The 15544-nt window shown below is 34.3% G+C and overlaps 1 protein-coding gene across 2 annotated transcripts in view; it reads left to right on the top strand.

Annotated features, from left to right (window-relative positions):
• The window catches only part of STK3 (serine/threonine kinase 3), a 322284-nt gene that overhangs the window by 180462 nt on the left and 126278 nt on the right, over window positions 1-15544 (top strand). For both annotated transcript variants that reach the window (XM_019642571.1, XM_019642572.1), the window contains exons 7-8: window positions 5758-5895; window positions 13803-13928. In XM_019642571.1, coding sequence (XP_019498116.1) covers window positions 5758-5895; window positions 13803-13928 — 264 coding nt within the window. The remainder of the gene's footprint in view (window positions 1-5757; window positions 5896-13802; window positions 13929-15544) is intronic.

Below are 15544 nucleotides of genomic sequence, written 5' to 3'. Positions count from 1 at the left end.
GAAGATAATTAGTTGTTCTGAGGCACTTATGTTTCTTCACTTCTTAAGACTACTTGTGATCAGGGAAGTTCTTTCTGAAACTTAATCAGAGGTTCAGTGTGTAGTTAAGCAACACATTGTGTAGAAACAAACACAAGGGTAATCATATCATTTATTGTACCAACATTCTTCAATCAAAATGGTGTTAGAGATAAGATAAATTATATGGCTGTAATGTGTGTCCATTCGATTTGGTTGGTGGCAAGGGAGGGAGTGAATTGTTAGTTTAAGGCTAGCCACTGATTGCCAAAACTTTCTACAGCAGAGGCCTGTTTCCTAATTGGCTCATAGAAAACCTGGAGATTCTGAAGACGATGCTCTGATTCATGATTAAATTAACTGAACAAAGTCAAGTCTATGAGAAACTCTGTCAGTTTGTTATTACCTCACCCCAAACATATGGAAATAAAAGGTGTAGTGGTTTCCCTGGAGACTTGAGTGTCTCTGCATTTTTGTAGATCATATGTTAAGACTTATTTGTTTGAACTGTGTGCAGTTCCGTGCTTGTTTGAGAATAGGATGTGAACATTTTAGGATCACTTTATGATAGTCCTGGGTAAATAAGAGTTAGAGTTAAGCTTTTTATCCTTGGTTTCTAATGGCTACTGCTGAGGTGAGCCTTATATGTTAAGATTATCAGAAGATAAGACTGCAACTCATTGTCTCAAAGTTCAAAGGAGAGCATTAGCTTCAAGGACATAAATCACTGAGTTGTTATCCATCAATTTGTAACAGAAGTGCAGATGAACAACATTTATCTAGACAATCTCATATGGTTTACCTGCAGTTTGAGGTCAGTCTACATAGGGGCTTATGTGGGTGCTTTGAACTGTTTTGCAGAGATGAGAGTTCAAATTTATATTTATTCTTTAATTTGAAATAGCAGGTGTTTTTGTGCCTTTCCAGCCAATATTAACCCTATTTTTCACATCCTTAAACCCAGATTATTTAGGTTTTGCTTCAATTATAAAGCTGTTCTGAGATTAACTAGGTTATTCACAAAAGAATTTTATTTTCTAGCACTCCAGTGTTTGCTATTTGTTCCATATGTGTTAGTTTTTTCCCCCACCAGTTGACTGGGAGCTCTATGGGTCTGAGATATGTATCTTATTTTAAAATAGATATGTACCTTATTTTAAAACCTGTAATTGCAGGACTTAGTTAGATACTTAAAGGGGCCATCGGTAAAGTAGATAAGTGAGCCAGGCTAGGTGAGGCCCATATAAAAGGGAGATCATACATCCTGGGTAAAATCAGTCTCATTCTAACAGATTCTTACCTTGTGGGGATGTGAGGTCAGTGTTGCCCAAACAAAATATATCCACTGACGCTATTTGGCCTAAGGCCTATCAGTTTGCTACTTCTTTATTAGGACATAGTTTTGAACACACAGAAGGTACTTGATAATAACTTGTCATTTGATAGATGCTTATTGTGTCATAAAACTGGCTACACTGCTTTTGAAGGACTATCTTAGATGTAATAATACCTGTAAGATGTATGAGAACATTCTCTTCTGTTAAAGGATTTTCCCTTTTTGAAAGGAGATGCATGAAGTTTTAAAGAGATTAATTCTTACCCTAGAATCAGTAGACTTGGATATTGAATCTTCACTGCTTTGTCCGTGGAAAATCCTTTGGATCATTTTCCAAGTTAGAAACCAGTGATAGCACGTTGTAGTAAATTGCTGCATAATCTGAGAACTTTCAAAACAATGGTATAGTGAATTGTTAGAATACCTGAGTGCCTTTTTCAGTTAAGGTGTCTATTTTTTAGTTTTTGAATTCTGGAGTAATCATTTGTTCTTACTTTTTTCCACCTCCCGAAACAATGTTGTTAGAATTTACTCTTAGTTCTTCCTTTGTAGTAACTCATACCTTATTTCTTCCCTCTCATTCCTGTAAGTACTATCTTAGTTGAATTCTTTATTATTCGTCTTGGGACATTTACACTAGCCCTGAACTACCTTTTTTATTCCATAGTTAGAGTGTCTCCAGTTTTTTGCTTATTTTAAAAGTCTACTTCTTGGATCATAAGCTCTGATTAAAAGTAAAAACAAAAGCACATAACACACACACCAGAAAAAAAGAAAAACTTCTTTCAGTTGTGGTCTTTCTTGCTGACCAAACTCCACATCCTCCATTCCTCTTCTAATCTTATCATTTCCTCCTCCCTTCCACAATAATCAGCTTGTTCTCTGCTCCTCCTAATAGCCTTATTCCCTGCTCTCGCTTTTCCTTATGCTGTTTCTTCTAAGGGGAATGACCGACCTTCTTTATGCCTTATATTGTTTCTTCTATTGTACTGTTCTTTAATTCTTTTATTGCTTGTTATTTCATTACAGACTATGTTACAAGTTTCCTCAGGGCAGTGACTGTATTTCCTGCTGCATCTTTCAACTCCATGTACTGCCTGACACCATACCTTGTGTATAGTAGGTACTCACCGAACATTTCTGAACTTCATTATTACTTCATACTTTCCCTCATTTATTTTTTTTGTGCTAAAATATATGCAACATAAAATTAACCATTTTAACCATACTTCTGTAAAATCAAGTACATTCACAATGCTGTACAGTCACCGCTGTCTATCTCCAGAATGTTTTCATCTTCCCCAACTGAAATTGCACATTAACACCAACTCTCCATTACCCCCTCCCCCACACCCTCCGACAACCACCATTCTACTGTCTGACTCCATGGATTTGACTACTCTAGGAACCTCACTCAGCACAGTGTCTTCAAGGTTTATCTATGTTGTAGTATGTATCAAAATTTTCTTTTTAAGCGTGAATAATATTCCATTGTGGATGTGTATATGTAGGCACACACACCACCTTTTGTTTATCCATTCATCTGTCAAGGGACACTTGGGTTGCTTCCACCTTTTGGCTATTGTGAATAATGCTGCTGTGAATGTGAGTCTTCAAGTATCTGTTCGAATCCCTGCTTTCAGTTTTTTTTGGGTATACTTGTATACCCAGAAGTGGAATTGAGGGATCATATGGTAATACTATGTTTAATTTTTTAAGCCATTGCTATACTGTTTTCTATAGCTGCTGCACCATTTTACATCTCCACCAGCAATGTGTGAGGGTTCCAGTTGCTCCACATCCTTGCCACCACTTGTTATTTTTATTATTATTTTTTTTAATAATAGCCATGTTAATGGATGTGAGTGGTATCTTATTGTGACTTTGATTTGCATTCCCCTAATGATTAATGATGTTGAGTGTCTTTTCATGTGCTTATTGACCATTTATATATCTTCTTTGGTGAAATATCTATTTGAATTCTCTGCCCATTTTTTAATTGGGTTGTTTGTTTTTTTGTTGTTGCTGTTGTTGAACTGTAGAAGTTCTATATATATATATGCTGAATATTGACCCCCAACCCCCATCAGATATATGATTTGCAAATATTTTCTCCCATTGTGGATTGCCTTTTTATTCTGTTGATAGTGTGCTTTGATATACAAAAGTTTTAAATTTCGATGAAGTCCAATTTATCTATTTTTTCTTTTGTTGCCAAGATTTCTGTTGTCATATCCAAATTATCATTGCCTTCCCCCTACGTTTTCTTCTATGAGTTTTATAGTTTTAGCTCTTATGGTTAGGTCATTGATACATCCTGAGTTAATTTTTGTATGTGGTGTATCATAAGCATCCAAATTCATTTTTATTGCATGTGGATATCCAGTCTTTCCAGGATTATTTGTTGAAAAGACTATTTTCTCTACTGAAGAGTCTTTTTCTCATTCATATTTGATTGATCAACTTTATCGATCGTTAGTTGTAATTGTAGTAAGTTTTATAATGTTTCCTCTCACTGCCTTGTCTTAAAAGCTTAAAACTTGCTTATGCTTTCTTCCCCACTTGAAAATAAGAGGAGGACCTGGGAAGACATATAACTTGAAAATAGAGTCATTATTTATCATCTCTTTATCCTCTTAGCAGCTGTTTAGATTTAGTAATGCTCTTTGCTTTGTACTTTACCGTCTTGCTTTTTGAAACACAGTTGAAGCATTAGAATGCTATATTAATTTTTTAAATGAAGGCTTTTTTGTATGTCTGAAATATTGTTTTTAAGTTACTTAACCCCTCTGGGCTTTTGATTCCTTTTCTGTTAAATGAGAAGGCTGAGGTAAATGATCTGTCATATATTTTTTACTCTGAAAATTCTATGATTCTAGGAACTTGTGAAAGGCTTTTGAACAGTTAATAACTATCTGGTGGAGAGTAGAACACTCTTATCATACCAAAGGAATACATTAAAATTGATATCCCCCTAAAATATTTTATCTTTGTCTATACTTTCGGTGTTTTCTCCATATATGAACAGAAGTTTTAAGCATAGCTATGGTTAGTTTTCTTCAATGGTAAAAAACTTAGTTTCTAAGTATTATTGTGGTTTGTAGTATTACAATTTTAATTTTCGTTATGCTTTAAGGAGAAGGGACATAGTTCTTGTATATGAAATGTGTTTGTTCATGAAGAGAGAAGACTACTAAAAGCCAGGTAAAAAAATGAGGATAGAACAGAGGCAGACACCTCTTTTCTGAAAAGTCAGAGAATTCTATAGTCTAGAAAAGGAGTTTTTGGATACTTCACCCTGAATACATCTTTGAGAGACCCATGTTTGTATGCTGCATATGCATATATTAATATTGCCAAAAAACCATTTTTCCTCATCTTACCTGTGTCGATTGTGTAATTGTGCAAACTTACCTATTAGCCTGCAGTTAATTGTAATATGGTCGAATTCATTTTACTTTATAAAATTTTTGTCATTGCTGTGTTTTACCTCCTATCTTTTTATAACCTTATGTGGAAATGCAAATGATAATAGCTAGTGTTTATTGAGTGCTTGATACATTTAGTTTAAATTTATTATTGTTTTCCTATCTTTTAAAAAAAAATGATGTTTTAGTGATGGTGTTTTATCAGGAACTATTATAGATGCCCATGAAAGGGGTTAATTCATTACAGACAGTGATTTCCTAAGAACATTAAGGATTCATTCTCTTGGTTGAAAAGGATGACTAGATAACTAGGAGGACAGGGATGACAGGGAAACTTTTTAGAGCTTTTGAATTGTGAATTTTCTGGATGTATTTTCATTAGTACTAAATTGTTAATAATAAATCATTTTTAATTAAATGAATTAAAATTCTATATTAACTTTAAAACCTTTCATTTGGAATTCAGACTCATATATATTGAAGGAGAAATAAAAGCCTTGGCTCTATCAAGTACTAAATCAAATAACAGCAGTGGGTTTTTTTTATATGTAAATATTCTGGATTGCAGAAACAAATTGAACTACTGCTAGCCATTTTGAACAGTGGTACTTATATAAAACTGAAATGGGAAATAAATCTGGCACACAATAGCAAAATTTGGGGATATATCTATTTAAGTAGAGAATGTCCTTAGTTTGCTAAAAGGGACAGAAAAGCAGTCTTCTTTGGAGACTGATTAAAAATAATATATAAAATAAAGAATGATGTGCTCAATGAGTGACAGTTCAAATTAGAGGAAGTTTAATGGGAAGTGATTACATTAGTAGCAGGCGGAATTGCTTCCTTACTGGAAATCCTAGAACAGCTGAAATTTGTTTTTCAGATTTAGAGTCTGATAAAAAGATGAAAAGATTTGTTTATTTAGTGTGCTATTGTGATTCTTACCATGTCTTTTGGCTATTTCATTTTTACTAGGCTATTTTTATGATTCCCACAAACCCACCACCAACATTCAGGAAGCCAGAACTTTGGTCTGATGATTTCACTGATTTTGTTAAAAAGTGCCTAGTGAAGAATCCTGAGCAGAGAGCTACTGCAACTCAACTTTTACAGGTCAGTGCTTATGCTGCTAAGGGAAAAATGTGTTCTTTATACCTTTTAGCTTTCTGACATTGACCAGGATTGCTGTGAGTTCCATTGACTGATTTATAAAGATATAAACCTCCCAGGAAATCATGGATTGATAAAGACACACACACTCACTGCCCCCATTCTTCTGTATGTTCTTTGTGTCTCGTTTTTTCTTTTCTATTTTCCCAAGCTCAGCATTTTCTTATTTCCCTTTTCTCTAGTTTTTTTGTTTTTGTTTTTTGTTTTTGTTATAAACTCTTTACCTCTAAAGTTGTTGTAAAACAAAATTTCCAAGGGTTCTCATTTCAGAAATGAATTATTTCCATTGTTAACTATTTCTCATGTTTCTTCCTGATGTATTATTATTCCTTGACCCAGCATTTCTTCTTTGACTTTTTGCTTTATTATAAGACATGTAAATAAAAGATCCCTGAACTCTTTGAAAAGATCACATGTTGTAAATACTGGTTACAAGATTACCTAAATGAAGAGTTTCATTATCCCTGCTACAAGTAAACTTTGTATCCAGAATGTCAGGAGGATTTTTTTTATCTGCCTTGAAATTTAGTGCAAGTAGAAATAATTTAATACTTTTAATAAGTATTTGTGAGTCTTTATTTTCCCAACAGAATTGGCTCAGATCTCTAAGTGAATAGTAGATATGTCTCACATTAACAAAACTTGATATTTAGAAAATAATTCTTTTTGTTAAATGACAAAATTATTCAAAACATGGTTCTTGTAAACAGTGATTTTTCCAAAGTACTATTTATAAAAAGGGATTTGTTGAGGGGTATAGGAAACAAGCTCTTAAGTATAACGTTTATTGTTACGAAAATGTAACTTAGTAATCAATCTCCATGAAAGGCAATTTAGCAATGTCTGTCTAAAATAAAATATCACATATTCTTTGGCCCAGCAGTTACACTTGTAGAAATTTTATCTACAGAAAAATTTAACCATGTGTGAAATAACATGTGTAAAAATATTCATAGAGCATTGTAATGGCAAACGATTGGAAACAACATAAATATCTGTCAACAAATTGGAAACAATCTAAGGTCCATCAAGAGAAATGATTGGCAAAATACACACACCTATACATATATATATATGCATATGTCAGTGCTTGTAGTGGAGTAGCTCTGAAAAAATAAGCAAGAAAATGGCCTCCAGAGAAGGTAACTGTATGGCTGAGAAACAGGAGTAGAATGGAAACTTACTTTTTGCTGAATGCTCTTTTTGAGCCTTTTGATTTTTTTTATGTGCAAATATTACCTTTCAAAATAAATTAACTGAAACATTTATGTTGAAATATTGTCAGCATTTCAAATGAATTTTGAGCACATAAATCAAGGGCCTATTGGTATTGTTATTGTATTGAGTATCTAAATTACTGAACCCCAAAGAAGGCAAGAAAGGAGAGAGGGAAAACCCAGAAAAAGTGAGACAAATAGCATAAAATATGGTGGTGAAAGTAAATATGAATATATCTGACAACTGATTTTTGGATAATTTAACCAGTATTTCTTTCTAATCTTTCTTAAGAAAAGAAATTCTGTTGTTTTTACTTAAGAGTTTTTAGGATGGAAAACATTTAAGAAATATCCTAGTATAATTACCTAATTTTGTGGATGAGGGTACTGAAGCTCAGGAAGGTTAGATGACACTGCAGATCCCACAGTGAGGAAGTGATTGCTCTGGATTTATTCCATTTGCCCCCTAATCCCACTTTTTGCCCTTTCCTCACTCTGCTTTCTGCCCGGGAAGATGACCTGTATGGACTACATTAACAAGCTCTGTTACTCTCTACCTTCTAGTTGAGTTTAGCCCAAGCATCCTTCTTTATAATAAGGGCAAACAATGCTCCTGGTTTTGTATAGTATTATGTGTAGTGCTTATGAGCCAATATTTGCTTTCTTGTGGACCATTCAAGTCCCTGTGTTATAATTTTGTGTCCTTGTCTGGCCTCATAACTGATCCCTTGTTACCTCCCTATTTTCCAGTATAAATACTGAAATAATAGACTTGTACTTTCTTATACAGACCGTGCTTTGCCAATCTTCTGTACCTTTGCTGTTCCCCGCAACCCCCTCATTTTAAAGAATTCCCCCACACACACCCTTAACCAACAGGCTCCTTCTTACTCATCATCTTATTGTTTCTAATTTAATTTAGGTGCTCCCCAACAAAACCTTCCCTTCATCCTTGTTTATTCCAGTTGTCCCTCTGTATTCCCATAAGCACCCTGTGCATATCATTTGCCATATTAGAATGAAATAACATATCTATGTCATTGTCCTGGATTGTAACTAATTCAAGTTCAGGGGCTACGCCTTCTGGGAGGGGACTAATTTTGCACTCCTGGTATCCATTCCTTAATACATTGTGTATTGCATTGAAGATGTGTTTATTTAACATAACAGACTTCTGATTTAAAAGGCTATTTAAATAAGATAATGATCTTTAGTTTCATTAGAGCCTCATTAGGTTCCTTAGAGTCTTATTCTACTGGACTCCTAGAAAGTCATTCTGTCTCTTAAAGGAGTTTTGCATGTGTCTTATATGTTATGAATTAAATTATATTTTAACTCACAGAGGACAATCTTATTGCTAAGTTTTAGTGGACACATGTCTATAGCCTACATGTACTGATTATACCATATTGATTTGTAGACTCTGATAAACAATTAAAAAAATTAATGCTGAATTTTTAATAGTGGTTTATTTTCTGTGACACACAATAGATAATTGTGTAAGTTTAAAAGAATCACAGACTGAGAGGGTCCTTTGAGATTGTTGAGTTGAACTCTTAGTAGTTTTTAAAAGATGAGGAAATTGAAACCCCAGAGATATTAAAGGACAAGGTGGCACTAGAGATCCTGATCTGATAGATGATCCCTGTACCTGCTGGTGGGCAGTTTAAAACCTGAAAGTCAGCTCCTGTCCCAGGCTGGCCTCCTATGAGAATGTTAGGCTGACTGAGATCCTCCATTACTTGAATTGGCCCTGGACTTGGCTGTAACAGATGGTGTCATGGGTTACTCTGTGAACTCGCATAGTGTGTTACTTTTTCTTTATTTTACCAGTTCAAGTGAGGAGTAGTTTCTTTTTTTTTTTTTTGAGCAGATATTCAATACCTTTATTGTATGGAGGAAAAGAATATCACAATATAACATTCCCAAAAGCACAACTCTGCAAATGCCAGTTTTGTTCTTATAGGACTCAAAACTTCAATGGCATTCCCATTATACAGTCAAGAAGTAGAACAAACCCTCAAAAAAGAAGCAAAAAAAATGCCAAAATCTTCTCCAATATCAATTATTTTTAAACTATGAAACAGAATTTCCTTACAAATTAAGCAGTTTTTATAATAGTGGCATTTATCATTGATATGATCTGTTTGTTTAATGTGACTATAGTCAGAAGGGAAGTTGGGCCTGTTAGTTTTCCAGAAATTGAAAAAAGCACCATTGTTAAAAAAGAGAAAGATTTGAATCCATTTTTTGGGGACATGTAAGGTGAGAGTGCAGTCTTATAGTTGTAGAATCTGTGGACATTGCTGTGGATATTTACCAGTTCTTCTACCTTGCTGTCCCTCCCATTTATAATTGTCTTAAATACTTCATTTTCATCCATATCCAACAGTGTTGTAATATTTACTTTAACCTTTAAACAATTGAGAAAACTCAAGAGAATAAAGGAAGCCTCCCTATTTTTGTTCTTTCCATTGTTTTTTTGTTCTCCTGATGTTCCCAGGTTCCTTCTTTTATTACTTCCTTTTTGTTTAGAGGACTTCCTTCTAGCCATTCTTTTAGGATAGGTCTCTTAGTTTTCCTTCATCCAAAGATGTCTTGTTTTCCCCACATTCTTTTTGTTTTGTTTTGTTTTGTTTATTTTTTTTTGTTTTAAATTTTATTGGGGAACAGCCATGGTCATTGGTTACACATTGCTTTAATACTACAATGGCATAGTTGACTCTTTTAGGGAGAGTGCAGCTCATAATGGCCCATGCGGGGATTGAACCGGCAATCTTGGTGTTATCAGCACCACGCTCTAACCATCTGAGCTAACCGGTCATTCCGTTTCCTCCTCATTCTTGAAGGATATTTTTACTGACTGTAGAATTCTTGGTTGACAGTTCTTTTCTTTCAGCACTTAAAAAATGTTGTTCCACTTCCTCCTGACTTCCATGGTTTCTTAAGAGAAATCTACTGTTACCTCAATTGTTTATCCTTTGCTCTTTTCAAGATTTTTTTGATCTTAATTTTCAGAAGCTTAATTATGATGTGTCTTGGTATGGATTTCTTTAGATTTGTTTAGGGTTTGTTCAGCTTCTTGAGTATGTAGGTTTATAGCTCTTGCCAGTTTTGGGAAGTTTTCATCAGTTATTTCTTCAAACACTTTTTCAGCCCTGTCATCTGTCTCTTCTCTTTGTGGGACTCCACTGACACAAATGTTAGATCTTTTGTTTTAGATACATAGGTCTCTGAGGTTCTGTTAATTTTTATTCCAATCTAGTTTTTCTCTGTTGTTCATATTGTATAATTTCTATTATTCTATATTCCAAACCACTGATTCTTTCCTCTATCCTCATTCTGCTATTAAGCTCATCCATCAAAGTTTAAATTTTGGTTATTTTTCAGTTCTAAAATTTTTATTTTTTTAAATGTTTTTCTTTGCTGATACTTCCTAAGTTTTCATTTGTTTACAAGCATCGTTTTAGTTGTTCATTGAAGCATTTTTTTTATGATGACTGCTTTAAAATTATTGTCAGATAATTTTGACATTTGTGTCCTTTTGATTTGGGTGTGTATTTATTGTCTTTTCCCATTTAATTTGAGATTTTCCTCCTTGGTATTTTCATTTGGTATTTCCTCATTTTCTGTTTTTTGCTTTCAATTCTACTTTTTTTGATTATGTTATTCTTGATCTTTTTATATTGGCTAATATTTTATTGCCTATCTTTGACTTTTATCCCAGTTTCTTTCCAGTACACCTCTTAGGGAAACACAAGTTGGATTTAAATATATCTCATATATAAAGCATGTAGTTGAATTTACCTTATGAATTGATTGTCTTATAGTACTCCATAACTAAAATACTATTCAATAAATGGAAATTCAACCCATGTGTTTACATTGGTATATGCTAATAACATTTTAATTACAGTTGTCATGTTTTATTTTTGCTAACTTGTTTTCTCTGGTTTTTATTTTGTTCTGTTTTTTTTTTAATGTTGCTTTGCATTTTTTAATTTTATTACCCATTACTTTAAAAAAGACTTTACAAATATTCTTTAAGAGTCTGCTAGTGTGTCTGATAAAACTTCTATCAAGAGTGCTCAAATAAATAATATAGCCTGTTTTTCAAGTACCCTTTCAACTTCATTAGCCAATTCCTCTCTGTTGGTCAAAATCACATCTGTATTGAAAATATGAGTTCAAATCAAATCAGACATACTGAGATTTTGAGATTAAAAACGTTAAGCTCTATAGACTAATAGTAGTGTAACACTGTGTAGTCAGTTCACAATTAACTGCACCAAGGTAAGTTTGCAGTAGACTGGATGAACCATGTATGTACTTTGGCATTGCTTAAAGATAAAATTGTGGCTTGGAGGATTGGCTTATAATTGTTCCCTGAGAAGATAAAGTATAATACAATTTGAGATTTCTGTGCTTTTTAAAAGAAATACAATTCTCCTGATTCCCAGTTTTTGCAGTGTTGGTCGTCTTCAACCTCTGTTAATATATAGTCACTAAATCCTTAAGAGTACTTCCTTCAGATTCACTTTTTCTTCTCAATTGTGGCAGCTATTTTTTTGTAACCCAGGTTCTTAATAATTAACACCTGTATTATTACAGTTTCTTCCCACTCTGTTTTGTTTCTAAATTCTGCTGCAGAATTATGCTATCAAAGACATTCTTTTACTTATGTTATTCTTTTGTTTATGTAATTAAAGTGGCTCTCTGTTGGGTCTGAGTGTATCAAGCAGGGACCGTTTTGGTGGTGAGATGCCCAAGCGAAAGAAAGCACATGGAATATGAGCCATAAATGCATCAACAGCTCTTTATTCATCCGAGGCTGGGGCCAGAGAGAGCGATCAAAATGGACGCAGGGTTTATACACACACACATGAACAATAGTGGCATGGTGCCAACAACACATGCCCACTAGGAAGAAACTTACATGAAATTTACAAGTAACTGACATGAAACCTACAAGTCTTGCACCAGCCAGTCTGTCTTCCCCTCTGTTCCGCCCAGTGGGGAGGGGCCAGGCCGGCCCACCTCCAAAGCCTGTACACAGTTTCCAGTGCCAGGGGGCCCTGACAGCTGAGTCCCACACTCTCAGACAAAATTCAAGCCTCTCGTACTAGGCATTTATCCTTCTTGCCCCACTGTTGCCTGTATCTAAACTCACAGAATACCATTTCTCTAAATATGGTTCCTGTCTTGGCTGGGCAGATCTTCCTACTGTGTTCTAACATAACACCTATCTTGGTGTGTTTGTTCATATTGTTCATACGTTTCTTCCCCCCTAAAATGGTCTATTCTTCTGTATGAGGTACCTGAGATTACCCTCACTAATTCTTCTACTTTTATATCTCTTAGTCATATAGGTTGTGCTACACTATCATAAATGTAACTTGTATGTCACATTGTAATCTTTTTGTATGTGTTTGTGTTTTATTCCTTATTCTAGATAATAAGTCCCTTAAGGGCAAAAAGCATATCTTCAACCATCATTTTTTATGACCTTTCCACCAGTATTTTTCAAAAATGTTCAGAGTACAATTGGAGTTTTTTCCTTCTCGTTGCTCCCCATTCTCTAGGCACTATCTTTGTTTTCCAGCTTAACAGAAAGAGAATAAATGACAGAAGAGTGCACACTCCATATCTTAAGGCCCAGATCAGGAAGTGGAACACAACGGTGACACTCACATTCCAAATTCCATCGACAGAATTTAATCACACAGTCACAGCCAGCTGCAAAGGAGGCTGACAAATGTAGGGTCAGCCATTCATCCAGCTATAATGCTATTTTGGTGGATCTAGGAGTCTGTACCACAGCAGTGTTAATAGAACTTAATTTATCTGGTGATTACTCTTAACTGTTATAAAAGAATTTATTGGTTCTTAGCAATCGATCCTAGTATTTCCATAATCTGGTAAAATTCTTACTCATACTTTTCTCAAATGATATATTCACAATTGTATTTATTTATTTTTTAAAGAATTTATTTATTTTTTAAAGATTTATTGGGGAATTGGGGGATGGGAACAGCACTGGGGATTTGGGGGAAGGGGAACAGACAAGTTGCTGTCCTTTTTGTTCTTCAGTCTAGTTGTAGAGGACGTTGCTGCACTGGCTCAAGTTGGCACCATCATTGTGCTCTTCCCGGGCGACGCAGATCAGTCGCCAGCTTCTGGACAGCCGCTCACGGTGACTCTTGGCAGCTCACCCAAGCCACTCTTGCCAGCCACTCACAGTAGCTTATGGCAGCTCACTGCAGCTTCACTGCAGCCTACGCCACTGCCAGCAACTCATGGCAGTCCAGCTCCAGGTTGAGCTGTTGCTCACCATCTTAGCTGTAGAGGGCAGTGTCACTGGCCCTAATGTGGGATCCGAACCGGGGCCCTGCTGCTCAGAGCTGCCGTCCCAAGCCAGCTCTTAACCAACGCGCCACTCCTCGGCTAGCCCAAAATTTTATTTCTGAAGCAGCTGAAATCTTCTCTATTTTTAACCTGTACATTTAATTCTGGATGAAAGGACAATCATTGAAGCCTATGATCCTGGTTTGTGTATATGCGATTTTTTAACATTTTTTAGATATAATTCATTGAAATCTTTTATATTTATACCATTAAATTTTACTTTTCTAGCATCCTTTTATCAAGAATGCAAAACCCGTATCGATTTTAAGAGATTTGATCACAGAAGCTATGGAGATCAAAGCAAAAAGACATGAAGAACAGCAGCGAGAATTGGAAGAAGAGGAAGATAATTCGGTTTGTAATTATCCTCAAAAACTTGATTTCTGAGTCATTTTCTGAGTCATTTGTTTCTTCTGAGTCATTTTTCTATAATGTTGGGTCATTTCTTCAAATATATCAATAGAACTTACTGTTTTATTATACAAATGAGTTATGTTTGTTCTTTAAATCTTAAAAGAAATTTTCTTTGTGTTGAATGTTTGCTATCCTTTTCTGTTTCTTAAGAATTTGTGATTAGTGGAATGTAAGGTTAATGACACAGTAGGCTTATACAGTATCTAGTATCTAGTTGACATTAACTTGGTGTTTGTTGAACAAATGTTATCTTGAATTTGATCGCTTTTGTGTCATATCTTCTGGAACTTTCTTTTAACTTGTCATCAACTATATTTTAATAGAGAGTACCACGGTAAAAGATGGGTTACTAGAGAAAGCAGGAGGGACATGTTAAGACCTAGCAGTTTAAACCAGTTTATTCCATTTACTTTATATTGATGCATCAGTGCATTTTAATAACATTAAAATAATTGTATCTACATATCACATTTTGTAATGTCTAATCAGTTCTTCACTATAACTTTTTTCTTGTTTCAAATTATACATTTTTTTCTGGTTAAAGATATAGAAGTTAATAGCTTTTGTTATTCAGATAGTCATAAAATCTGAAAAAACAGATATTATTTTAGTTTTTTTACTGATTGAAAATACCTTTGATAACAGCATCTATATTTTCCCATAGAAGTTTTTTTAATGGTTTTTGTATACAAATAGTATTATTTTGCTAACTCAAATTTAGTTTTAACTTCAGAAACTAGTTATCCAACTGAGATTTCTTTTGAAATTCTTTTACCCTTTTCATTAATTATTAAACCTTGTTTTACATATGGTAGCCCAGGACAAGGACAAGTGTGCATCTTTGCAGAACTGATTCATAATCATTTTCTTTAGGTATTGGACTGCATCAGTTACTCATTTGGCAGTGACTTCAGACTGCCAGGTAGACAGATGCTTTAAGCTTATATTCTAGATATTACACTTTTTACCAGTTAATTCACCATTCAAAATAGTATACTCATAAAGATTTTTCTCATAAGCTTGTGACTGTGTATTCTATAAAGATAAATAAGTGATATGGGATGATGTAAAGACCTTGGTTCTTGCTCTCAAAGGGTTTTATAGTTCCCACCCTGGGTTGCTGTGTGATGATAGAAGTTATTTTTTTATTTCTTTCCAATTAACATTTGTAAATGTTAATTTTTTTGTAGTTTCCAGAGTACATTTATCACATGTTATTTGCTCTTTAAAAAAGTAAGATTGGTGATGTGTATATTATTTCCCATCTTTCAGTTGAGTGAAGTTATTTTAGGAGAGAAGTGATTTACCAGAGTTTACAAAGTTGGTGAGGAACCAAGAATAAAAGTAGCATTTTTACTTTTGAGTTTTCATTCTCTTTTATTAATACTTTTTGCTCACTTTTTAATCATATTTGTTAGTACTTCTAAAAATAAACAACATTGGCATATCAGAGTTAGGCAATTTCTGATAAAGTTATGTTCTCAATAAAGTCTAGTCTTTGTCCCTTTGTGGTGGTCCCATCTGCCTTTTCACCTCATGCAAGCTTCTTATGAGCG

Source organism: Hipposideros armiger, unplaced genomic scaffold (assembly GCF_001890085.2).
Source record: "Hipposideros armiger isolate ML-2016 unplaced genomic scaffold, ASM189008v1 scaffold_70, whole genome shotgun sequence".
Classification (NCBI taxonomy): domain Eukaryota; kingdom Metazoa; phylum Chordata; class Mammalia; order Chiroptera; family Hipposideridae; genus Hipposideros; species Hipposideros armiger.
The sequence above is the reverse complement of the archived record's forward strand: the minus strand, read 5'-3'. Positions and strand labels throughout refer to the sequence as shown.